We start from the raw sequence: 26,065 nt of genomic DNA, 5'->3' as shown, positions 1-26,065 counted from the left end.
GTGTACTCTACCTACATGACTGTGTGTGTGTGTGTGTGTGTGTACTCTACCTACCTGTGTGTGTGTGTATGTGTGTGTGTGTGTGTGTGTGTACTCTACCTACCTGACTATGTGTGTGTGTGTGCTCTGCCTACCTGTCTGTTTATCTGTGTGATCCTCTGTCTATAATTGTATTTCTCTGTCCTTGAGTGTGTTGTGGTGTTTTGTAGCCTCCGCTTCTGCATTTGTCAGTCCTTTTCTATCAGTAAGTGGATGTTTTTTTACAGACAATGATATCCATATGGATGATGTGTCTTTGTAGTGTCGTCTGTGCCTGACTCTGAGCCAATTTTTGTGTTGTCAGTCTCTGAAAAAGAGGTTTGATTTTTGGAGCGAGTGGCGAGGGAGTGTGTGTGAGCTGTGTTTTAACCTTCACATGTTGAAGCGGTAACACAGACAAAGAGCAGCTGGTTGAAATACTGTCTCATCATGGGCTGCTGTAGAATGGGCTTTAGATAATGATCTCTGTCTATGTTTAATAAAAAACTATTGATTGGCTCTGTTGAAGACGGGCAGGTGGCCTAGTGGTTAGAGCGTTAGACTAGTAACCGAAAGGTTGCAAGATCGAGTCCACGAGCTGACAAGCTAAAAATCTGTTGTTCTGCCCCTGAACAAGGCAGTTCCTAGGCCCTCATTAAAAATAAGAATTTGTTCTTAACTGACTTGCCAAGGTAAATTAAACAGGGGGGGAGATGTCATAGCAATGTAGTGGTTTCCCAGGGTGACCGAAGAATTGGTGGGACAGGAAGTGAGATAGCTTAGCTTGGAGCATCTGCTGTGTGGAGAAGCCATTGGGTTGTTTTGCTGTTTGACTTAGCATTAGCGCTTCACCATTGGACTCCTTAGCTGTAACGCTGTAGTCTTAGTCATTTATCCATACAGTGCCTTTGACTGGGAGCCAAGCTGACAGACAGAGTTGATTGCCTCATGGTCTGGTGTTAGACTTTCTCAGAAAGAACAACAGGAAAGAAGCAGACATAGTGGATCAGATGGTCAAAACAACAGGAAAGAAGCAGACATAGTGGATCAGATGGTCAAAACAACAGGAAAGAAGCAGACATAGTGGATCAGATGGTCAAAACAACAGGAAAGAAGCAGACATAGTGGATCAGATGGTCAAAACAACAGGAAAGAAGCAGACATAGTGGATCAGATGGTCAAAACAACAGGAAAGAAGCAGACGTAGTGGATCAGATGGTCAAAACAACAGGAAAGAAGCAGACGTAGTGGATCAGATGGTCAAAACAACAGGAAAGAAGCAGACATAGTGGATCAGATGGTCAAAACAACAGGAAAGAAGCAGACATAGTGGATCAGATGGTCAAAACAACAGGAAAGAAGCAGACATAGTGGATCAGATGGTCAAAACAACAGGAAAGAAGCAGACATAGTGGATCAGATGGTCAAAACAACAGGAAAGAAGCAGACATAGTGGATCAGATGGTCAAAACAACAGGAAAGAAGCAGACATAGTGGATCAGATGGTCAAAACAACAGGAAAGGTCAATGCTAAAATCTCTCCCTTTTTTTCTTTTCTTTTGGCCCTAGCCCCGTCTCCCGTCAACTCGATCCAGGCCAAGGACATCACCAGACACACCATCTCCCTGGCCTGGCAGCAGCCTGAGAAAGCCAACGGGGTCATCTTGGAGTACGAAGTCAAATACTACGAGAAGGTGAGGTGGGAAATGCAGTTCTCTGGGAAATGCAGTTTTTTTCCTCAGGCTTCAAAATAACATTGAACCTGACAGGTTGAGAATTCTCCATTTGTATTAACATTGAAAAGGTGAAGCTGAAGTAAGAACCTGTGACATGCCAGGAAACCACCGTAACTCTTTACTCTCTGTCCTTCAGGACCAGAATGAGAGGAGTTATCGCATCATCAAGACGTCATCTAGGAACACTGACATCAAAGGCCTGACCCCTCTGACTTCCTACGTGTTCCACGTGCGCGCTCGCACCGCCGCCGGCTATGGAGAGTTCAGCGCTCCCTTCGAGTTCATGACCAACTCTGGTGAGTGGAGCACTGACTTGACAGCATCGCACAAATCACTGTGATGATGTCACAGTGACACAGAGGAAGTGACACTAGCTACCCACTTACATCTTTCTCACAGCTTCTAAGATGTCGGAACATGAATGAGATAGACACAGTGTGGGCAGGGTGACTCTGTTCTGTCCTGTAGTGAAACATTGGGATCCCTCTAAGAAGAGGTGTCTGTGTGGTGACATAGCGATAGACACAGTGTGGGCAGGATGACTCTGTTCTGTCCTGTAGTGAAACATTGGGATCCCTCTAAGAAGAGGTGTCTGTGTGGTGACGTAGAGATTAACATAGAGGCCCATGGCAATAACACGTTAAAGCACACAGCTCTTTGCTCAGTGGAATGGTACTGCATTGTGTCTCAAAGGAGGATACGGAACGGGTACAAATACTCTGGGCCACACACAGAGGGAGAGAGGAAGGGAGAGGGGAACGTGTACTGTAGGTTTTACGTCTCTGGACCTGATCAGACTGAATGATATTGACTTTACTCTGTCTCTGTCCACCCACTCTTTCTCTACCTCTCCTTTTTCTCTCTCTTTCTCACTGCATTTGTATTCCTCTCAATGTTCACTCCCCTGTCTTCTCCTCTTCTTTCCCCTCCCTCCCTCCCTCCCTCCCTCCCTCCCTCCCTCCCTCCCTCCCTCCCTCCCTCCCTCCCTCCGTCCCATATTCAGTTCCAGCTCCTATCATCGGAGATGGGACTAACTCCACAGTGTTGCTGGTATCTGTGGTGGGCAGTGTTGTTCTCCTACTCATCCTCATCAGTGCCTTCGTCATCAGCAGGAGGTGAGACTCTCATCCCCCCAGCTCTCTCTCTCTCCCTTTCTCACTCTCTCCCTCTCTGTTTTCTTTCTCTCCATCTTGCCTTCGTGATGAGAATGTCTTGCTTGGCAGCTGCATAGTCAGGCTGGAAAAAGTGTCTGTCACACGCTGGCGATAAGTGCACGCACGCACACGCACGCACACACACACACACACACACACACACACACACACACACACACACACACACACACACACACACACACACAGACACACACACAGACACACACACAGACACAGACACACACACACACACACACACACACACACACACACACACACACACACACACACACACACACACACACACACACACACACACAGCCCCATGATTGACGGTGTGACAGCTGAAGAGATGTAATCAGCGACCCTCGTTCCTCTTCTCCCACTCCATCGCCTCTTTCCTCTCTCCCCCTCTCCTCCCTCCATCTCTATCCCTCTATATCTCGCTGTGGCTGTAATACAGGGCGGTAGTTAGTTACTGTGACCTGTGGAGAGAGAGCGGGAAAGAGGGAGAGAAGGAGAGAGAGTGGGGGAGTGGAAGAGAGGAAGAGAGGTAGAGGGGGAGATAGAGACGGACGATCGGACAGAGAGAGAGAGAGAGAGAGACAGACAGACAGACAGACAGACAGACAGAGAGACAGAGAGAGAGAGAGAGAGAGAGAGAGAGAGAGAGAGAGAGAGAGAGAGAGAGAGAGAGAGAGAGAGAGAGAGAGAGAGAGAGAGAGAGAGAGAGAGAGAGAGAGAGAGAGAGAGAGAGAGAGAGAGAGAGAGAGAGAGAGAGAGAGAGAGAGAGAGAGAGAGAGAGAGACAGACAGACAGACAGACAGACAGACAGACAGACAGACAGACAGACAGACAGACAGACAGACAGACAGACAGACAGACAGACAGACAGACAGACAGACAGACAGACAGACAGACAGACAGACAGACAGACAGACAGAGAGACAGAGAGACAGAGAGACAGAGAGACAGAGAGACAGAGAGACAGAGAGACAGAGAGACAGAGAGAGCAGGTGGATTTGCGGTGACCCAATCAGAGGGCGGTAACCAGCGAGCAGTAGAGCAGGACAAGCAGTGACACACAGATGTGATTACATGCAGATGGGGTCTCTCTCTTCACACTTTAACCACGCTCTGTCTTTTGCTGGCCTGTGTGTGTATGTGCACTCCTGTGTGATTGCGCACTTCTATATGTATGAGAGAGTGTGGGCGATGGAGAGGCGGATGTTTGTGTGTGTGATTGCGGCTCTCCCAGCCAAGCAGGTGGCCATCTTTGATTCATATTCATTGACGGTAACTGTCTGTCATTGTGTCTTGACCATCCTGTGGGGGAGGAGTGGGTGGGTAGTGTTCAGCGTGGTTCACAGAGCTGTTTAGCAGTCATTAAAATGACAGAGAGGCACATTGTCATGTTTTAAAGTCATTAGTGTAACATTGTCCTGCACATCTGGTGGTTTTAAACAGCCAGTGAACACATCAATAATAACACCATGGACTATCTCTGTGCTGCTGAACCTAGCTAACCACGTCGGCCATGTTGTTTTTCTCCCCAGAAGGAGTAAGTACAGTAAGGCCAAGCAGGATGCCGATGAAGAGAAACACCTACACCAAGGTAGACCACTCACTGTACTCATCCTACGCTGGTATCAACGTTCACTGATGAGCAGCACCATTCATTATTTAATCGTTGCCAGAAGAGCCGCCAAAAAAAGTATTAAATTGGTTAATAGAGTAATAAAAAAGTATGTTTGTAAAACGTGTGTATGAAATGTATATTCCAAAAGTAATGCCATATAATATTTACAACAGTGTTTTCCAGTGAGAACCTATTGAGAAGATAAATAGATTCATATAATTTTTTAAAAGAGTTATTACACCAATCTAACAGAGACATTGGATGTTTTAATGTAGAAGTTGAGGAATTAAAGGATAAAGGAGAAGAGAGGATGGCAGTATAGCCCACAGCATGGGGAAAATGAGGAACAGATGGAGCTCTGCTGGTCAGAATGCATTAAACGTCCCTTTTCCCTCCTTTCCTCCTCTCTCTCAGGAGTGAGGATATACATAGATCCCTTCACCTACGAAGACCCCAACCAGGCTGTCCGAGAGTTTGCCAAGGAGATCGACGCTTCCTGTATCAAGATTGAGAAAGTCATTGGCATCGGTACGGACTAGACTTATTATTGGCCATACTTTCACTGTCAACATGACCGTTCTGTCAGACTGCTAATATTTGGCCAGACTCATTGGGTCAATAGAGAAAACAATGATTTGGGAGGGAAATATAATGTTCCTGTTTTCCCCTGTCTGCCAGTGCAAAAAGTTAGCTGGTGACCAATAATAGAAAATAATCAATAGCCATTTCCCTCTCTCTTGTTCTCTTTCTGCTCAACTGAGGAGGAGGGATTGGGGATCAGAGGGGGTCGATCAATGATTAAAGTACAGCCCCCTTTACCACCACCATCTGTTCCCTTTTCTCCCTCCACTAAAAATAAGTGTGTGGTACCTGTTATTAGGTCTTTTCTTCACCATGTTGAAAATTTGAAAAAGTATGGTATGTATTTTCCTGTGAGTTTGACAAGGTGTGTGTGCGTTTTATAATAAGGTGTGTGTGTGTTTTATAATAAGGTGTGTGTGTGTTTTATAATAAGGTGTGTGTGTGTTTTATAATAAGGTGTGTGTGTGTTTTATAATAAGGTGTGTGTGTGTTTTATAATAAGGTGTGTGTGTGTTTTATAATAAGGTGTGTGTGTGTTTTCTAATAAGGTGTGTGTGTGTTTTATAATAAGGTGTGTGTGTGTTTTATAATAAGGTGTGTGTGTGTTTTATAATAAGGTGTGTGTGTGTTTTATAATAAGGTGTGTGTGTGTTTTATAATAAGGTGTGTGTGTGTTTTATAATAAGGTGTGTGTGTGTTTTATAATAAGGTGTGTGTGTGTTTTATAATAAGGTGTGTGTGTGTTTTATAATAAGGTGTGTGTGTGTTTTATAATAAGGTATGTGTGTGTTTTATAATAAGGTGTGTGTGTGTTTTATAATAAGGTGTGTGTGTGTTTTATAATAAGGTGTGTGTGTGTTTTATAATAAGGTGTGTGTATATCTGTCTTCCAGGTGAGTTTGGGGAGGTGTGCAGTGGTCGTCTGAAGATGCCAGGAAGGAGGGAGATCTGTGTCGCCATTAAGACCCTGAAGGCGGGATACACAGACAAGCAGAGGCGGGACTTCCTGTCTGAGGCCAGCATCATGGGCCAATTTGACCATCCAAACATCATTCACCTGGAGGGAGTGGTCACCAAGTGTAAGTAGGCTCCTGATTGGAGAGTATTTAGCTAAGTTACAATAATTTAAAATGATTTAAAATGCATAATTTAAATAAATATGAGTAAATGTAAATACATATGAGTAAATCAAAGTATTGTGGAGCTTATAATATAGAGAACCAATCATATACTCTATATTTCACCTATGGAAAACATAAACTATGAGGTGACTAAATAATCCTGAAAGGGACAAGCTCCGATAAAGACTGTAAATCTGTGGTTGTGGGTGAGTTTGGAGATAGCAAGGGCGGAAGGGGGGGATCGTTCACATCCCAGCCCGGTTACCCAGAGGGCCTTGGATAGGGGCGAGGAGTGGTGTGGGTCCGGACACGGAGCCCATCCTGGGAATCCCCAGGTGGTTGGAGTCCAGATGGAACAGGTCTGGTCCTGGTCGGCTACAGGGTTAATGTGTTCTGCGCTGTAGCTAGCTCATTAATCATGGTGTCAGCTGTAAATGTGTTTGGGGTTAGAGAGTGATATCCTATCTGCAGGACAGACCCTGTACTGCCACCACACCAGACGCTGTTGTTTAGAGTGCATGTTGGGGGAGGGGGTTGTGCGTTTGGGAAACTAGTTGTGTGTTCAATTCGTAGTGCATTGTGTGCATGTGTGTTTGAGCGTGAGAGTTTGTATTGATGTCATACTGGTTTAGCGTTTTATTTATTGCCTTTTACTATGAATGTGTGTCTGTTCACCTTTGATTAGGTACATGTATGTGTGTCTGTTCACCTTTGATTAGGTACATGTATGTGTGTCTGTTCACCTTTGATTAGGTACATGTATGTGTGTCTGTTCACCTTTGATTAGGTACATGTATGTGTGTCTGTTCACCTTTGATTAGGTACATGTATGTGTGTCTGTTCACCTTTGATTAGGTACATGTATGTGTGTCTGTTCACCTTTGATTAGGTACATGTATGTGTGTCTGTTCACCTTTGATTAGGTACATGTATGTGTGAGCGTTACCTCAGAGTCCCAGTTATCTTGGCTGTTGGCTGGTTAGATGGACAGACTGCCCCATCTGTCCTCCTCTCTAGGAGATAAGACCAATCACAGTCAGCCATTCAGTCTGCACAGCCACAGCCTGACATGACACAACCATTTCACACCACAGGCCTGATCACTTATCACACATCAGACCTCTCAACGGAGAGACAGAATTTAATTGAATTGAGAAGAGAGGGGTGGAGGAAGTGGGATAAAGAGAGAGGCAGGGATAGGGAGGAAAGAAGGGAATCAGAGATAAAGGAAGGATAGAAATAGGAGATGAGCAGAAGAGAAAGGATGAGATATAGAGGAGGATAACACATGTGAGAGGGTGTAAGATTAGGAGAGAGGAGAGCGAAGGAGAGCGCAGGAGAGGGGTATTGTGGGGGTTAGAACCATAGCTGTGGGAAGTAGGGTTGCTGAGGGTGTTGCAGGACCCCCTGATAAATGACAAAAAAATATTTAAAAAATACAAAAGTTATTGGGATAATTTCCCCCCCCGCTACCACATTATAGTGCACCAGGTCTTTACAACTCCTGTATGAGCGGAGTGACACAAAATACGCATCAGCAGGCACAAAAAATTCACACCCCCAACCCTAAACATCTTGTCGTGACCATGAGTAGAACGATTGAGAAAGCATAGGGGAGGCTGAAAGACAAACAGACACAGAGAAGATGAAGAGAACGAGTAAATGAGATACCAGACTGGAAACAGACTTAAAAAGAGAGAAAGTTTAAGCAAGGAGGACTGCATCCAATTCCCCTCTCCTTCCCTCTCCCCTTCCTCCCGTCTTTGTAATGACAAAAAGCTTGACACCCGTTTCTCAGCAATTAGTCCTTCACACTTGAGTGTGTCGGTGGAATCTATTAAGAATCCATTATTTGAATTCCCCTCCCTATTCCAATCTAGTTAAAAGGGACTTCCATCTCGCCTCAGTACGGCAGCACTGCATGTCCAAGAGGCCAATTAAGTCTTATTAATTATTGATAAAGTCTAAATATGCACTAAATACATAAATAGGCTAAAATCAGAGACTCAGAGCTGAGCCAGTATAGCCTGTCATCTTAGACATGTATTTATTTTTTCTTAGCGTCAGTCTGACATAGTTAACAACCGTCCATCGTGAGTTGTTAACACTTTGCGCCTTCCCAGCTTTCCTTTAGGAACTGGCGCATTTAAATTCCCACATATACATAATGTAAGCACTGCTAATTTAGAAAGAATCCTTTTATAAAAAGAAGGAAAGAATGAACGCTCCAGTGAGGGTTAGTAGCAGGCCTCTTTGTGTTCTCCCACCAGCGTCAGCTCTCTATAATAACGTCCCCCTAACGTTGGGTTAGTAGCAGGCCTCTTTGTGTTCTCCCACCAGCGTCAGCTCTCTATAATAACGTTCCGCTAACGTTGGGTTAGTAGCAGGCCTCTTTGTGTTCTCCCACCAGCGTCAGCTCTCTATAATAACGTTCCCCTAACGTTGGGTTAGTAGCAGGCCTCTTTGTGTTCTCCCACCAGCGTCAGCTCTCTATAATAACGTTCCCCTAACGTTGGGTTAGTAGCAGGCCTCTTTGTGTTCTCCCACCAGCGTCAGCTCTCTATAATAACGTCCCCCTAACGTTGGGTTAGTAGCAGGCCTCTTTGTGTTCTCCCACCAGCGTCAGCTCTCTATAATAACGTCCCCCTAACGTTGGGTTAGTAGCAGGCCTCTTTGTGTTCTCCCACCAGCGTCAGCTCTCTATAATAACGTTCCCCTAACGTTGGGTTAGTAGCAGGCCTCTTTGTGTTCTCCCACCAGCGTCAGCTCTCTATAATAACGTTCCCCTAACGTTGGGTTAGTAGCAGGCCTCTGTGTGTTCTCCCACCAGCGTCAGCTCTCTATAATAACGTTCCCCTAACGTTGGGTTAGTAGCAGGCCTCTTTGTGTTCTCCCACCAGCGTCAGCTCTCTATAATAACGTTCCCCTAACGTTGGGTTAGTAGCAGGCCTCTTTGTGTTCTCCCACCAGCGTCAGCTCTCTATAATAACGTTCCCCTAACGTTGGGTTAGTAGCAGGCCTCTTTGTGTTCTCCCACCAGCGTCAGCTCTCTATAATAACGTTCCCCTAACGTTGGGTTAGTAGCAGGCCTCTGTGTTCTCCCACCAGCGTCAGCTCTCTATAATAACGTTCCCCTAACGTTGGGTTAGTAGCAGGCCTCTTTGTGTTCTCCCACCAGCGTCAGCTCGCTATAATAACCTCCCCTAACGTTGGGTTAGTAGCAGGCCTCTTTGTGTTCTCCCACCAGCGTCAGCTCTCTATAATAACGTTCCCCTAACGTTGGGTTAGTAGCAGGCCTCTTTTTGTTCTCCCACCAGCGTCAGCTCTCTATAATAACGTTCCCCTAACGTTGGGTTAGTAGCAGGCCTCTTTGTGTTCTCCCACCAGCGTCAGCTCTCTATAATAACGTTCCCCTAACGTTGGGTTAGTAGCAGGCCTCTTTGTGTTCTCCCACCAGCGTCAGCTCTCTATAATAACGTCCCCCTAACGTTGGGTTAGTAGCAGGCCTCTTTGTGTTCTCCCACCAGCGTCAGCTCTCTATAATAACGTTCCCCTAACGTTGGGTTAGTAGCAGGCCTCTTTGTGTTCTCCCACCAGCGTCAGCTCTCTATAATAACGTTCCCCTAACGTTGGGTTAGTAGCAGGCCTCTTTGTGTTCTCCCACCAGCGTCAGCTCTCTATAATAACGTCCCCCTAACGTTGGGTTAGTAGCAGGCCTCTTTGTGTTCTCCCACCAGCGTCAGCTCTCTATAATAACGTTCCCCTAACGTTGGGTTAGTAGCAGGCCTCTTTGTGTTCTCCCACCAGCGTCAGCTCTCTATAATAACGTCCCCCTAACGTTGGGTTAGTAGCAGGCCTCTGTGTTCTCCCACCAGCGTCAGCTCTCTATAATAACGTTCCCCTAACGTTGGGTTAGTAGCAGGCCTCTTTGTGTTCTCCCACCAGCGTCAGCTCGCTATAATAACCTCCCCTAACGTTGGGTTAGTAGCAGGCCTCCTTGTGTTCTCCCACCAGCGTCAGCTCTCTATAATAACGTTCCCCTAACGTTGGGTTAGTAGCAGGCCTCCTTGTGTTCTCCCACCAGCGTCAGCTCTCTATAATAACGTTCCCCTAACGTTGGGTTAGTAGCAGGCCTCTTTGTGTTCTCCCACCAGCGTCAGCTCGCTATAATAACCTCCCCTAACGTTGGGTTAGTAGCAGGCCTCCTTGTGTTCTCCCACCAGCGTCAGCTCTCTATAATAACGTTCCCCTAACGTTGGGTTAGTAGCAGGCCTCCTTGTGTTCTCCCACCAGCGTCGGCTCTCTATAATAACGTTCCCCTAACGTTGGGTTAGTAGCAGGCCTCTTTGTGTTCTCCCACCAGCGTCAGCTCTCTATAATAACGTTCCCCTAACGTTGGGTTAGTAGCAGGCCTCTTTGTGTTCTCCCACCAGCGTCAGCTCTCTATAATAACGTTCCCCTAACGTTGGGTTAGTAGCAGGCCTCTTTGTGTTCTCCCACCAGCGTCAGCTCTCTATAATAACGTTCCCCTAACGTTGGGTTAGTAGCAGGCCTCTTTGTGTTCTCCCACCAGCGTCAGCTCTCTATAATAACGTCCCCCTAACGTTGGGTTAGTAGCAGGCCTCTTTGTGTTCTCCCACCAGCGTCAGCTCTCTATAATAACGTTCCCCTAACGTTGGGTTAGTAGCAGGCCTCTTTGTGTTCTCCCACCAGCGTCAGCTCTCTATAATAACGTTCCCCTAACGTTGGGTTAGTAGCAGGCCTCTTTGTGTTCTCCCACCAGCGTCAGCTCTCTATAATAACGTTCCCCTAACGTTGGGTTAGTAGCAGGCCTCTTTGTGTTCTCCCACCAGCGTCAGCTCTCTATAATAACGTTCCCCTAACGTTGGGTTAGTAGCAGGCCTCTTTGTGTTCTCCCACCAGCGTCAGCTCTCTATAATAACGTTCCCCTAACGTTGGGTTAGTAGCAGGCCTCTGTGTTCTCCCACCAGCGTCAGCTCTCTATAATAACGTTCCCCTAACGTTACCTCATTGTTATCCAAACATTCTCTTATACGTTGTCCTCTACCATCCCTAGCCATTTTTTTGGACAGGTGACAATTGGCCTATTGGCGAGGCCCCTGCCCAGAGTTCATTACCAAAGGCGACGGGACGTATCAGTAAACAAGACATTAGCATGCAAATAGGCTGGGAGGAAGAGGGCAGGGCTGAGAAGGGGCGAGCTGAGGGTCATAGGTCAGACGCTTCTCGGACTTGTTTGGCGAGCTGTCAATCAGCGACAGCCCAGGGGCAGCAGGGGAGAACAAAACAGAACAAAGATGGTTGACAAAGAGGCTCCCATCTCAAGTTGAACTCAACATCCTCTTTGGGGTGCTGCTGAAGTCCTGTAAGTCATGGAGCGCCAATCACATGTCGCACAGAGCCGTTGCTGACAGCCTCTTGACAATCGGACCAGTCAAATGCAGAGTTGGAGAACTTCAAGTTTAGACCCCTCACACCCCTGAGTCAATTATTTGTAGAAGCACCTTTGGCAGAGATTACAACTGTGAGTCATTCTGGGTAAGTCTCTAAGAGCTTTGCACACCTGGATTGTGCAACATTTGCCCATTATTCTTTTAAAAATTCTTCAAGCTCTGTCAAATTGATTGTTGATCATTGCTGCACAACCATTTTCAGGTCTTACCATAGATTTTCAAGTAGATTTAAGTCAACACTGTAACTCGGCCACTCAGGAACATTCACTGTTTTCTTGGTAAGCAACTCCAGTGTAGATTTGGCCATGTGTTTTAGGCCATTGTCCTGCTGAAAGGTGAAATAATCTCCTAGTGTCAGGTGGAAAGCAGACTGATTCAGGTTTTCCTCTAAGATTTTGCCTGTGCTTAGATCCATTCTGTTTCTTTTTTAATCCTTAAAACCTCTCCAGTCCTCAACAATTACATGTATAACCATAACATGATGCAGCCACCACTATGCTTGAAAAAATGGAAAGTGGTACTCAGTAATGTGTTATATTGGATTTGCTCCAAACACTTTGTATTCAGGACCAAAATGTAAATGCTTTGCCACAGTTTTTTTGGTATTACTTCAGTGTCTTGTTGCAGTATTACTTTAGTATCTTGTTGCAGTATTACTTTAGTGCCTTGTTGCAGTATTACTTTAGTGCCTTGTTGCAGTATTACTTTAGTATCTTGTTGCAGTATTACTTTAGTGTCTTGTTGCAGTATTACTTTAGTGCCTTGTTGCAGTATTACTTCAGTGTCTTGTTGCAGTATTACTTTAGTGCCTTGTTGCAGTATTACTTTAGTATCTTGTTGCAGTATTACTTTAGTGCCTTGTTGCAGTATTACTTTAGTGCCTTGTTGCAGTATTACTTTAGTATCTTGTTGCAGTATTACTTTAGTGTCTTGTTGCAGTATTACTTTAGTATCTTGTTGCAGTATTACTTTAGTATCTTGTTGCAGTATTACTTTAGTGCCTTGTTGCAGTATTACTTTAGTATCTTGTTGCAGTATTACTTTAGTATCTTGTTGCAGTATTACTTTAGTGCCTTGTTGCAGTATTACTTTAGTGCCTTGTTGCAGTATTACTTTAGTATCTTGTTGCAGTATTACTTTAGTGTCTTGTTGCAGTATTACTTTAGTGCCTTGTTGCAGTATTACTTCAGTGTCTTGTTGCAGTATTACTTTAGTGCCTTGTTGCAGTATTACTTTAGTATCTTGTTGCAGTATTACTTTAGTGCCTTGTTGCAGTATTACTTTAGTGCCTTGTTGCAGTATTACTTTAGTATCTTGTTGCAGTATTACTTTAGTGTCTTGTTGCAGTATTACTTTAGTATCTTGTTGCAGTATTACTTTAGTATCTTGTTGCAGTATTACTTTAGTGCCTTGTTGCAGTATTACTTTAGTATCTTGTTGCAGTATTACTTTAGTATCTTGTTGCAGTATTACTTTAGTATCTTGTTGCAGTATTACTTTAGTGCCTTGTTGCAGTATTACTTTAGTATCTTGTTGCAGTATTACTTTAGTATCTTGTTGCAGTATTACTTTAGTGTCTTGTTGCAGTATTACTTTAGTATCTTGTTGCAGTATTACTTTAGTATCTTGTTGCAGTATTACTTTAGTGCCTTGTTGCAGTATTACTTTAGTATCTTGTTGCAGTATTACTTTAGTGTCTTGTTGCAGTATTACTTTAGTATCTTGTTGCAGTATTACTTTAGTGTCTTGTTGCAGTATTACTTTAGTATCTTGTTGCAGTATTACTTTAGTGCCTTGTTGCAGTATTACTTTAGTATCTTGTTGCAGTATTACTTTAGTGTCTTGTTGCAGTATTACTTTAGTGCCTTGTTGCAAACAGGATGCATGTTTTGGAATGTTTTTATTCTGTACAGGCCTCCTTCATTTCACTCTGTCAATTAGGTTAGTATTGTGGAGTAACCACCATTAACAGCCATTAAACTCTGTAACTGTTTTAAAGTCACCATTGACCTCATGGTTAAATCCCTGAGCGGTTTCTTCCTCTCTGGCATCTGAGTTAGGAAGGACACCTGCAACTTTGCAGTGACTGGATGTATTGATACACGATCCAAAGTATAATTAATAACTTCACCATGCCTAAAGGGATATTCAATTTCTGCTTTTTATGGAACATTTTACACATCTACCAATAGGTGCCCTCCTCTGCGAGGTGTTAACCTCCCTGGTCTTTGTGGTTGAATCTGTGTTTGAAATGCACTGCTCGAATGATGGACCTTACAGATAATTGTATGTGTGGATTACAGAGATGAGGTAGTCATTCAAAAATAATTTTACACACAGAGTGAGTCCATGCAACTTATTATGTGACTTGTTAATCACATTTTTACTCCTGAACTTATTTAGGCTTGCCATAACAAAGGGGTTGAATACTTATTGAATCAAGACATTTCAGCTTTTAATTTTAAATGAATTAGTTAACATAACAATAAAAAATACGAATTCCACTTTGACATTATGGTGTATTGTGTGCAGGCCAGTGACAAAAAAAGTCTACATTTAATCCATTTTAAATTCAGGCTGTAACACAACAAAATGTGGAAACAGTCTAGGGCTGTGAAAACTTTCTGAAGGCGTTGTAACATCACGTGCACATTTCTTGCGGGTTTGCGTGTTAGTGTACTTGATTGTGTGTGTGTGTGTGTGTGTGTGTGTGTGTGTGTGTGTGTGTGTGTGTGTGTGTGTGTGTGTGTGTGTGTGTGTGTGTGTGTGTGTGTGTGTGTGTGTGTGTGTGTGTGTGTGTGTGTGTGTGTGTGTGTGTGTGTGTGTGTGTGTGTGTGTGTGTGTGTGTGGGAGGGTGAGTGGGGTGGTGGTGTTATGTTACAGTAGAGATCCCTTTCTCTGTGTAGAGTAAGGAGGAGACGTCAGAACACACTGTTACACTGAACTAATTGAATCACTACGAGACTGAGACGAATGGTGTACGCCCTCCCAACACACCACACACCATACTACACACCACACACACACCACACACCACACACACACACACCCCTGAGAAGCACTGCTCTCCTGCTGCTTTGGACAGTGATGTGCATTGTTTACCTCCATAATCATCTGCCTTTCATTTCCTCCCTCCCTCCCTCCCTCCCTCCCTCCCTCCCTCCCTCCCTCCCTCCCTCTCTTTCTTCAGGTAAACCAGTGATGATTATCACAGAGTACATGGAGAATGGTTCTCTGGATGCATTTCTGAGGGTAAGTCATGCAATGCAGTCTGTGTACTCAACTTGATGTGTGGTATGTGTCTGCTTTCAAATGTTCAGAACTCTAGGTGTGACTATTACAGCTGTTATCCTCTTAATGAATGTCAGCCAAGCAACGTCATAAAGATTAGCATCATCCCATCCTGCCACTGCATACAAACATTACCTAACATGCATTGATTTGTTTGTTTGCTTCTCTAGAAGAATGACGGGCGTTTCACAGTGATCCAGCTGGTGGGCATCTTGCGTGGCATCGCGTCGGGCATGAAGTACCTTTCTGATATGAGTTACGTCCACAGAGACCTGGCCGCTCGCAACATCCTGGTCAACAGCAACCTAGTGTGTAAGGTGTCTGACTTCGGCATGTCACGAGTACTGGAGGACGACCCCGAGGCTGCATACACCACCAGGGTAAAAGTGTGTGTGTGTGTGCACAAGTTTGTGTGTGGCTGTAGTGTTAATACATTTCAGCGTTTTCATGCTTGTATGTACCTACGTAGTTGGTACAGTGTGAGCGATACTAACAGCCTGTTACCTGTCAATCACAGGGAGGGAAGATCCCCATTCGCTGGACAGCCCCAGAGGCCATTGCCTACAGGAAGTTCACCTCGGCCAGCGACGTGTGGAGCTACGGCATCGTAATGTGGGAAGTGATGTCATATGGGGAGCGCCCATATTGGGACATGAGTAACCAGGATGTAAGTCTACAGTAAGAACACATTCAGGTTTAAAACGTCAAATAATAAGGATGTTATGTCATTATAGAAATATTATCTATGTAATTACAGCTGTACAATTTTCATGATTACTTCCTATTATTCAATTATAATAACATCATTGTTATAGTGTAATTAGGATGGCTGAGTAATCTATCTCACAGTCTACCATCAACCCTAACCTCTAACCTCTGCCCTCTCTCCCCACAGGTGATCAAGGCCATAGATGAGGGGTACAGGCTTCCCCCGCCCATGGACTGCCCCGTGGCACTGCACCAGCTGATGCTGGACTGCTGGCAGAGGGAGAGGGGCGACAGGCCCAAGTTTGGCCAGATCGTCAACATGCTGGACAAACTGATCCGGAACCCCAACAGCCTGAAGAGGACTGGAGGAGAGACCACACGGTGAGACAGAGATTTCTTCGTTTATTCACTATTATTGTAATGTGTGTAATCAGTACTGTTTTATATACTGTACTTCCATACAACATTAACTGAATGGTACACCTTGTAAAATAAGATATGTGTTCTAATAGAGTTGAGAATTACAATGGTAGCTAGCAGTATGTTATAAAAAGCCCCCTTTAAGTAGGAGTCGTTACTCCTAGGTGGAACTGCGTATTTTTACAGACGCAAAGCTAGTCGGGGAGGGAGGAAATGTTCTTCTTTAACCCAGGGATAGAGGGAGAGAGAGAGAGAGAGGGTGAAAGAGGGGGAGAATGGGAGAGAGAGTCTTAGAGGAATAATTAGTGGAACTGAATCCCGTGAACAGATTTTACAGGGGGGGGTTAGGAACAAGGGTGAGGTCTTGGGGGCCCTAGTAACGTCTCAATCCATGGCTCAGGGTGGTAGAGATGGAGAAAGATGCCCAAAGCACCACAGTATTTCACAACGAATTTCGCATCGAAGTAAGGGGCTTGTGTACTACCCCAGAGCCCCCCCCCACCCTACCCTGACCCCCCCCCCCCCCAACAGTCCCCAGCCCCCCAGCCAGACCAAAGTGGTGATTGAACCCAGCAGCCCAAGCCTTTCAGCCAACACCTGTTAAATTATGGAGGAGGGGAGCAGTGGAGCGGGACCGTAGTGAGTGTGCTCAGTCCCTCACCTCGGCAGTGGAGCGGGACCGTAGTGAGTGTGCTCAGTCCCTCACCTCGGCAGTGGAGCGGGACCGTAGTGAGTGTGCTCAGTCCCTCACCTCGGCAGTGGAGCGGGACCGTAGTGAGTGTGCTCAGTCCCTCACCTCGGCAGTGGAGCGGGACCGTAGTGAGTGTGCTCAGTCCCTCACCTCGGCAGTGGAGCGGGACCGTAGTGAGTGTGCTCAGTCCCTCACCTCGGCAGTGGAGCGGGACCGTAGTGAGTGTGCTCAGTCCCTCACCTCGGCAGTGGAGCGGGACCGTAGTGAGTGTGCTCAGTCCCTCACCTCGGCAGTGGAGCGGGACCGTAGTGAGTGTGCTCAGTCCCTCACCTCGGCAGTGGAGCGGGACCGTAGTGAGTGTGCTCAGTCCCTCACCTCGGCAGTGGAGCGGGACCGTAGTGAGTGTGCTCAGTCCCTCACCTCGGCAGTGGAGCGGGACCGTAGTGAGTGTGCTCAGTCCCTCACCTCGGCAGTGGAGCGGGACCGTAGTGAGTGTGCTCAGTCCCTCACCTCGGCAGTGGAGCGGGACCGTAGTGAGTGTGCTCAGTCCCTCACCTCGGCAGTGGAGCGGGACCGTAGTGAGTGTGCTCAGTCCCTCACCTCGGCAGTGGAGCGGGACCGTAGTGAGTGTGCTCAGTCCCTCACCTCGGCAGTGGAGCGGGACCGTAGTGAGTGTGCTCAGTCCCTCACCTCGGCAGTGGAGCGGGACCGTAGTGAGTGTGCTCAGTCCCTCACCTCGGCAGTGGAGCGGGACCGTAGTGAGTGTGCTCAGTCCCTCATCTCGGCAGTGGAGCGGGACCGTAGTGAGTGTGCTCAGTCCCTCACCTCGGCAGTGGAGCGGAACCGTAGTGAGTGTGCTCAGTCCCTCACCTCGGTCGCACCGGCCCTGGGTAAATATTTGATGGCAGACATCGTTGTGAAGCTAAGGAAGGAGGGATGAAGGGATGGAAAAGGTGTTGGTGAGTGCCTGAAAGAAGGACCGAGTCATGATGAATATCTGCATGCTAGAGGAGAAGCAGTGGGAGGTTAAAGCTACAGTGTGTGTTGTTAATGTTTTCTCTTTAAATAACGATTAACTAACCGTGTCGGTGACACAAGGGAGGAACTGTGTTTCACTTGGCTTCTGTCTTGGAGGACAAATAGAGATGGGACGCATGCTAGCGCTTAGTTTGTCTAACCTGCTGATGGCATCAGAAAAAAAGATGTGTGTGAGAGAAAGAGACAGAAAGACAGAAGAGAGGCTGAAGAATTACAGTTCCTTTTTCAAAGTCTCAGGGTTGACTGTAGTTCACATGTGCCTGGCCCTGTGATAGGCTAACGTCAGATGATGAAAAACCTCACTAACCATAAGGCCAGAGGGCACCGTGTTTCTCTCTCCTCCTCTGGTCCTGATTTAATTGGTTGTTCTAGTGTTGTAGTTATGTCTGAGTGACAGGTGATATAAGAAACAAGAGCAGTGCCATTCTAATCCATCAGTTTCTCACTGCCAAGTTGTATAACAACAGTTTCTCAAAATGTTGGCTTAGGAAGCTCGACACACAGTTAGTGGGTTGAGGCTTATTCATTTCGGTCAATGGGTAAAGATTGTACTTATAAAAAATAAAACTAATATTTATTTGGTGGGTCAAAAGAAAACTCACTAAAGATTTAGGTGCGTTAGTTAAACAACTGAAAGTTGTAAGTACCGTTGCTTTAATATAGTGCAAGTTGTCTGGATGTAGACTGACCCTCTCCCCCTCCACCCCTCTCCGTCCCCAGGCCCAGCACCACCCTCCTGGAGCCGGTCAGCCCGGAGGTGGCCTCGGCCCTGGGCTCTGTGGAGGACTGGCTGCAGGCCATCGGCATGGAGAGATACAGCGACAACTTCACCGCAGCAGGATACACCAGCCCAGAGGCTGTGGTTCATATGACACAGGAGTGAGTTAAGCTTGGTTTACTCAGCATTTATGCATCCAGGAGAGACCTGTCTGACTTTTTTACTGATTTATATTAGGCTGGGTTGACACCTAGAGAGGATGTTAAATCTGTCATATGAATCAGGAAGCTGTCATAGTTTGTCTTGGTTCCTAATGTTTTCTTTCCCCCTCTTGTTAAACAGGGACATGGGCCGAATTGGAATCTCCTCAGCTGCACACCAGAATAAGATCTTGACCAGCGTCCAGGGAATGCTCTCCCAAATGCAACAGATGCAAGGCAGAATGGTTCCGGTCTGATCAACGAGAAGGAAACAACTTAATTTCTAACGGATAATACAAATTAAATATCAAAAGACAAATGAACAATCAAATTGTTTACCTCTTCCATGCACTTTAAATTGGATTTAAAAGAAGAAGAAAAGAAGAAGAAGAAGAAAAGTGGGAACAATATGCACTTTTTATCAGATATTAGACCTTGCCCTATTGAGAACGGGATATTTTTCTGTCCGAGCGGCGCTGAGAACGGGATGGACGGAAAGCTTTTCCGAGAGGCCAACTGGAGTGCCTTCAATGGTCTGGAAGGAATTCAGAGGGGATTGCTCCTCTAGGCAAGAGTAATATATCTGGAAAGTTATTTTCTGGAATACCCACAGAGCAGATTTTTGTCCCGTAGCTGTGTTCTGTTCTGTGTGTGACTTGTTCTCTGTGACTCGCTGACATACCCTCGATTGTCTTTCTCAGCTGCATCCCTTCGAATACCAACAGACAAAATGAACGATTCCAACCTCGAGATAAACACTCATGTTCTGAATCTGAGAGGTTGAGGGAGGGATGGAGGAGGGAGGGGAAGGGGGTTCTGTGTTTTTGCTCTGTTCTGGTCTTGTTTTGTCCCAGATTGGGCTGTTTTGTTGCCCTCTGGACATTTTCTCAGAATGTCTTTAATCTAAAGAGGTGCATTCCTACCCCTTGTCCTCCCAAACCACCATCTCATCCCTCCTCAAACATATTTCATCACCCCTTTTGGATTACAGCCCGCCCCCCTTGGTCTGATTATTGCTCTATGTTCTTTGACGGACAGCTGTTTGGACCAGTTGGAATCTTACTGTGTATTTGTTTCCTGAATGTGGTACTGAGAGCAAAGGAGTATGGGGTTTATTTGGACACGACTGTGCACTACTGCGGAGAGATGGATATGTAACAAAACAACAATGACAACGACATCAAAATAAACAAGAGAATACATGCTGGACATTATTCAATCATCAATCACAATGGTAAGGATCTATAAACTACCCTTCCCTTAGTTATTTTAGTCAGGTTATCGTTACTCATTGTGTATTTATTCCTTGTGTTGTTGTTTTTTAACAATTATTTATCTTTTTATCTCTCTGCATTGTTGAAAGGGCACATAAGTAAGCATTTCACTGTTAGTCTATACCTGTTGTTTCCCAAGCATGTGACAAATAACATTTCATTTGATATTAATTGATTTGACATATCTTTGTTGGCATTAACACAACAAACATTTTTTTTTTTTTAACTATAAAACACTATAGTATGTGAAATTATTCAGGTCTGACCTGGATCATTATGTACAGTGCATTTGAAAAGTATTCAGACCCCTTGACTTTTTCCACATTTTGTTACGTTACAGCTTTATTCTAAATTAGAATAAATACAAAAATGTCCTCATCAATCTACACACAATACCCCATAATGACATCACAATACCTCATGATGACAAAACAAAAACAGGTTTTTAGAAATGTTTACAAATGTATTCAAAATAAAAAACAGAAATAACTTATTCAGTATTCAGGCCCTTTGCTATGAGACATGAAATTGAGCTCAAGTGCATCCTGTTTCCATTGGTCATCCTTGAGATGTTTCTACAACTTGATTGGAGCCCACCTGTGGTAAATGTAATTGATTGGACATGATTTGGAAAGGCACACACCCGTCTATATAAGGTCCCACAGTTGATAGTGCATATCAGAGCAGAAACCAAGCTATGAGGTCGAAGGGATTGTCGGTAGAGCTCCGAGACAAGATTGTGTCTAGGCACAGATCTGGGGGAAGGGTACCAAAACATTTCTGCAGTATTGGTTAGGGAGGTGACCAAGAGATCCCCATAAAAGCCTGCTTGGAGTTTGCCAAAAGGCACTTAAAGGACTCTCAGACCGTGAGAAACAAGATCCTCTGGTCTGATGAAACCAAGATTGAACTATTTTGCCTGAATGCCAAGCGTCACGTCTGGAGGAAACCTGGCACCATCCCTACGATGAAGCACGGTGGTGGCAGCATCATACTGTGGGGATGTTTTTCAGAGACAGGGACTGGAAGACTAATCAGGATTGAGGGAAAGTACAGAGAGGTCCTTGATGGAAAACCTGCTACAGAGCGCTCAGGACCTCAGAACTGGGCGAAGGTTCACCTTCCAACAGGACAACGAGACTAAGCACACAGCCAAAACAACACAGGAGTGGCTTCGGGACAAGTCTCTGAATGTCCTTGAGTGGAGAGCCCGGAGCCCAGAGCCCGATCTTGAACCCGAACGAACATCTCTGGAGAGACCTGAGAATAGCTGTGTAGTGAGGCTCCCCATCCAACTTGACAGAGTTTGAGAGGATCTGCAGAGAAGAATGGGAGAACTCACAACTGCCAAGCTTGTAGCTTCATACCCAATAAGACCCGAGGCTGTAATCGCTGCCATAAGTACTTCAACAAAGTACTGAGTAAAAGGTCTGAATACTTATGTAAATGTGATATTTCTGTTTTTCATTTTGTTGTAATTAGTAAAAAAAAATAAAAAAAAGTTGTTATGGGGTATTGTGTGTAAATGTGGAAAAAGTCAAATACTTTCAGAATGCACTGTATATACTGCAGTACTGTTGGCCATTACACTTTCTAACTCTCTGCAGTGTGTACATACTGTAATACTGTCTAACTCTCTCTCTGCAGTGTGTACATACTGTAATACTGTGTAACTCTCTCTCTGCAGTGTGTACATACTGTAGTACTGTGTAACTCTCTCTCTGCAGTGTGTACATACTGTAATACTGTCTAACTCTCTCTCTGCAGTGTGTACATACTGTAGTACTGTGTAACTCTCTCTCTGCAGTGTGTACATACTGTAATACTGTCTAACTCTCTCTCTGCAGTGTTTACATACTGTAGTACTATGTAACTCTCTCTCTGCAGTGTGTACATACTGTAGTACTGTGTAACTCTCTCTCTGCAGTGTGTACATACTGCAGTACTGTCTAACTCTCTCTCTGCAGTGTTTACATACTGTAGTACTGTCTAACTCTCTCTCTGCAGTGTGTACATACTGCAGTACTGTCTAACTCTCTCTCTGCAGTGTGTACATACTGTAGTACTGTCTAACTCTTTCTCTGCAGTGTGTACATACTGTAGTACTGTCAAATTCTCTCCCTACAGTGTGTACGTACTGTAGTACTGTCTAACTCTCTCTCTGCAGTGTGTACATACTGTAGTACTGTGTAACTCTCTCCCTACAGTGTGTACATACTGTAGTACTGTCTAACTCTCTCCCTACAGTGTGTACATACTGTAGTACTGTCTAACTCTCTCCCTATAGTGTGTACATCCTGTAATACTGTCTAACTCTCTCTCTACAGTGTGTACATACTGTAGTACTGTCTAACTCTCTGTAGTGTGTACATACTGTAGTACTGTCTAACTCTCTCCCTACAGTGTGTACATACTGTAGTACTGTCTAACTCTCTCTCTGCAGTGTGTACATACTGTAATACTGTCTAACTCTCTCTCTACAGTGTGTACATACTGTAACACTGTCTAACTCTCTCTCTACAGTGTGTACGTACTGTAGTACTGTCTAACTCTCTCCCTATAGTGTGTACATCCTGTAATACTGTCTAACTCTCTCTCTGCAGTGTTTACATACTGTAGTACTGTCTAACTCTCTCTCTGTAGTGTGTACATACTGTAGTACTGTCTAACTCTCTCCCTACAGTGTGTACATACTGTAGTACTGTCTAACTCTCTCTCTGCAGTGTGTACATACTGTAGTACTGTCTAACTCTCTCTCTGCAGTGTGTACATACTGTAGTACTGTCTAACTCTCTCCCTACAGTGTGTACATACTGTAGTACTGTCTAACTCTCTCTCTGTAGTGTGTACATACTGTAGTACTGTCTAACTCTCCCTATAGTGTGTACATACTGTAGTACTGTCTAACTCTCCCTATAGTGTGTACATCCTGTAGTACTGTCTAACTCTCCCTATAGTGTGTACATCCTGTAGTACTGTCTAACTCTCCCTATAGTGTGTACATCCTGTAGTACTGTCTAACTCTCCCTATAGTGTGTACATCCTGTAGTACTGTCTAACTCTCCCTATAGTGTGTACATCCTGTAGTACTGTCTAACTCTCCCTATAGTGTGTACATCCTGTAGTACTGTCTAACTCTCTCTCTACAGTGTGTACAAACTGTAGTACTGTCTCTCTCTCTCTCTGCAGTGTTTACATACTGTAGTACTGTCTAACTCTCTGCAGTGGTGAGCTCATTGAGTGCTGAGCTGTTTGAGTGGTGTGTTAATAAACCAGCAGCCCGGCACCTGAGGCCGTAGAGTAGATCAATAAGCCCTGTTCTCAGATCAGTCACTGCTCTAAACCGCCTGGCGTGTGAATGAGGACGATTAATCACTGACTGAGTCAGCAGACAGCACACCACAGCCGCTCACACCTGGGTTCAAATAGTATTTGAAGTAATTTTGAATGCTTTTGCTGGGCTTGATTGCGCTTGCCTGGTGCAATGGAACCAATAGAAGAGTAGGAAAACTGCAACCCCCGCCCATCTGGCACTCCAGGCAGACTAAACCAAATGATTCAGATATCTGAACGATTTTAAACAGTATTTAAACCCAGGTCTGCAGCCTATCAGAGCGGCATGTCTCAGGATCGCTTCCCATGATGAAGGAAATGTTTTCTATTGTTGGTTTTCGCCAACCAATAATGCACTGATGTCATTGTATCGGTTGGTGAAGGCTGATGTTCTTGTTAAGCATTGAATGACTATAACTTTCTATATGCTTTAACTGGTATGTGTTGTTGGGCATCATAAGGATATTTGAGTAGTTCTATGCCAGGTAGAAACTGGCATTCAAACTGAAAACATTCAAAAACCAACCATGACTGACGTGATCTCCCTCTCCCTCTCCCTCTCCCTCTCCCTCTCCCTCTCTCTCTCTCTCCCTCTCTCCCCTCCAGCTGCCGCCACCTTTCATCAACAGGATTCCTCCCTCTCTCCATGACCAGAATTCCTCCTCTTCTCCTTGGAGTCTCCTCCAACTCCATGATGAGAAATTCATCTCTCCATGTCTGGCACGTTCGCTGTTCGGCGTCGCTCCATTTTTCAGAACGGACAAACAGACTAGCGATCCATGACCACCATCAACAGCTTACGAAAACAATATCAATGATTCAGCAACGCTTAAAAAACATTTAAATAATGTAATATAAACTAGACCCTGCTCCAGCAGACGATGTACTTGTTTTATGAATTTTGAATTTTATTTTCCTTTGTGTTTTTGGATGCATGTAAAGTGAGTGTATGGTAACAGCGAGCATGTGGTAGTGTGTGTTGAGTGTGTTGAGTGTGTGTGTGTGTGTGTGTGTGTGTGTGTGTGTGTGTGTGTGTGTGTGTGTGTGTGTGTGTGTGTGTGTGTGTGTGTGTGTGTGTGTGTGTGTGTGTGTGTGTGTGTGTGTGTGTGTGTGTGTGTGTGTGTGTGTGTGTTTGTGTTTTTGAGTGAATGAATGAGTGTGTGTGAGTGAGTGAGTGAGTGAGTGAGTGAGTGAGTGAGTGAGTGAGTGTGTGTCTGTATGAGTGTCTATGATGTCTTCAAAGTAATATCAATAGTTGTCTGTTTTTATTCTACAGTGGAGGTGGTTTACGGATTTGTTTTTGGAATTTCATGACTTGCTTTGTGTCGACAAAAACAATGTAAAGTGTGCCACTACTCCTGCTCTGTCAATCCTCTTCAGCAACAGCATTTAAAGAGTTTTGATGTTTTCAACACACCCTTAACTGCAATGGCTTTAGTAGTGGGATCCAGTGGAATATATAGACAATAGCCTCCTGACAGAAAAACAGAAGGACAGATGGACAGTCAGTGGCATAGGCTCTCTCATTAGAAAGCAGAGTGGACTCCCCGAGCTGAAGAAAAATCTTTCTGGATTTTGAGCAGGGGATGTATGTAGTCAACTAGGTGATGCAGAAAAGGGTGATAAGAAGGAAATATCATTGGTCTCGTTTCATTTAGATTTTTCAGATATGCACCAAATGACAGTCAGGTTACATTCAAAGGACTTTAAAAAATATACAAATTATACAATCATTATTATCTGAATGTTTTTCCAATCATATGTGATGGTTGACAGACAACAGATTCCTCCGGCCTCCATACCAGCCCAGCTCAATGACCTTCTCTTTGATGAAGTTGGGTTTTAATCCGTCAACGACCTGTCATGTGGAAATATGCAAGAAGTGTGAGGAAAGGGAAACAGAATGTACTGTATAATAGTTTTACATTTAGTTAATGATGAAACAACCTAACAAAACACACATTAAGGTTTGTCATTGTCTGCCTTCTGATACCATATGACCCAGCCATGTAGATCTAACATTCTTTTAATCTTGTTTTTGTTGTTGTAATATTTTTATTTTATTTTTGGTCATTTGATTTATTTTGTCAAGGATTTTAGGTACATGTAACTTATGTCATTATTTATGGTCTTTTATATCTAGTTTGTAAAATTATAGCTATAATTAAGGGTTGCCATGTGGTGCATTCTTATTAAAGTAGAAACCATCAAACTGGTTTTGTTTCCTGCTTATTATAACAACAAACACCCCCCCCCCCCCCCCCCCCCCCTCAGTGAGTTGGCAGTGAGATCCCTCTGCGGCACATGAGAACAGATAAATCTGACCGTGAGCTGCAGGTTGTGTCTCGGGCCACAAGGCGTCGGAGAGCTTTTTAACGTGGTCGGTGTGCTTAATCAGAACAACATCTGTTTCCTGCGCTCGTTTCCAGGGGCAACACTTATTGTCCGAGGCTTTGATGGGGAGAGGGAGAACTGAGGCCATTTTTTGAATGGGAGCTGAAGTACTGTATTCTCTGCCAAATTGTGTTTTACACGTTTCCCGAGGAAGGCCTATAACAAGGCATGCATATGTTAGCTAGGGATGAACGATTGCAGAAGGAGATGCTTATCGGCTTTGAACGGAAAACGCGTGGTGTGTGTGTGTAAGTATGTGTATTTTTGTGTTTGT

General features: G+C 44.7%; 1 protein-coding gene across 2 annotated transcripts in view; it reads left to right on the top strand.

Moving 5' to 3' along the window:
- Positions 1 to 25,609, top strand: part of LOC129831803 (ephrin type-A receptor 4) — a 189,493-nt gene extending 163,884 nt beyond the window's left edge. The window contains exons 6-18 of one of the 2 annotated variants that reach the window (XM_055895267.1): positions 1,588 to 1,712; positions 1,891 to 2,050; positions 2,758 to 2,869; positions 4,468 to 4,523; positions 4,962 to 5,075; positions 6,023 to 6,208; positions 14,915 to 14,976; positions 15,186 to 15,395; positions 15,533 to 15,682; positions 15,911 to 16,104; positions 18,593 to 18,751; positions 18,933 to 20,024; positions 24,004 to 25,609. In XM_055895267.1, the coding sequence (XP_055751242.1) occupies positions 1,588 to 1,712; positions 1,891 to 2,050; positions 2,758 to 2,869; positions 4,468 to 4,523; positions 4,962 to 5,075; positions 6,023 to 6,208; positions 14,915 to 14,976; positions 15,186 to 15,395; positions 15,533 to 15,682; positions 15,911 to 16,104; positions 18,593 to 18,751; positions 18,933 to 19,047 (1,643 nt within the window). In that variant the 3' untranslated portion in view covers positions 19,048 to 20,024; positions 24,004 to 25,609. Of the gene's footprint in view, positions 1 to 1,587; positions 1,713 to 1,890; positions 2,051 to 2,757; positions 2,870 to 4,464; positions 4,524 to 4,961; positions 5,076 to 6,022; positions 6,209 to 14,914; positions 14,977 to 15,185; positions 15,396 to 15,532; positions 15,683 to 15,910; positions 16,105 to 18,592; positions 18,752 to 18,932; positions 20,025 to 24,003 lie in introns of both variants that reach the window. The other variant, XM_055895266.1, reaches the window with a different exon arrangement.
- Positions 25,610 to 26,065: the final 456 nt, after the last annotated feature.

Source organism: Salvelinus fontinalis, chromosome 33 (assembly GCF_029448725.1).
Source record: "Salvelinus fontinalis isolate EN_2023a chromosome 33, ASM2944872v1, whole genome shotgun sequence".
Taxonomy (NCBI): domain Eukaryota; kingdom Metazoa; phylum Chordata; class Actinopteri; order Salmoniformes; family Salmonidae; genus Salvelinus; species Salvelinus fontinalis.
Note: the sequence above shows the minus strand (reverse complement) of the source record. Positions and strands in the feature narration are given on the sequence as shown.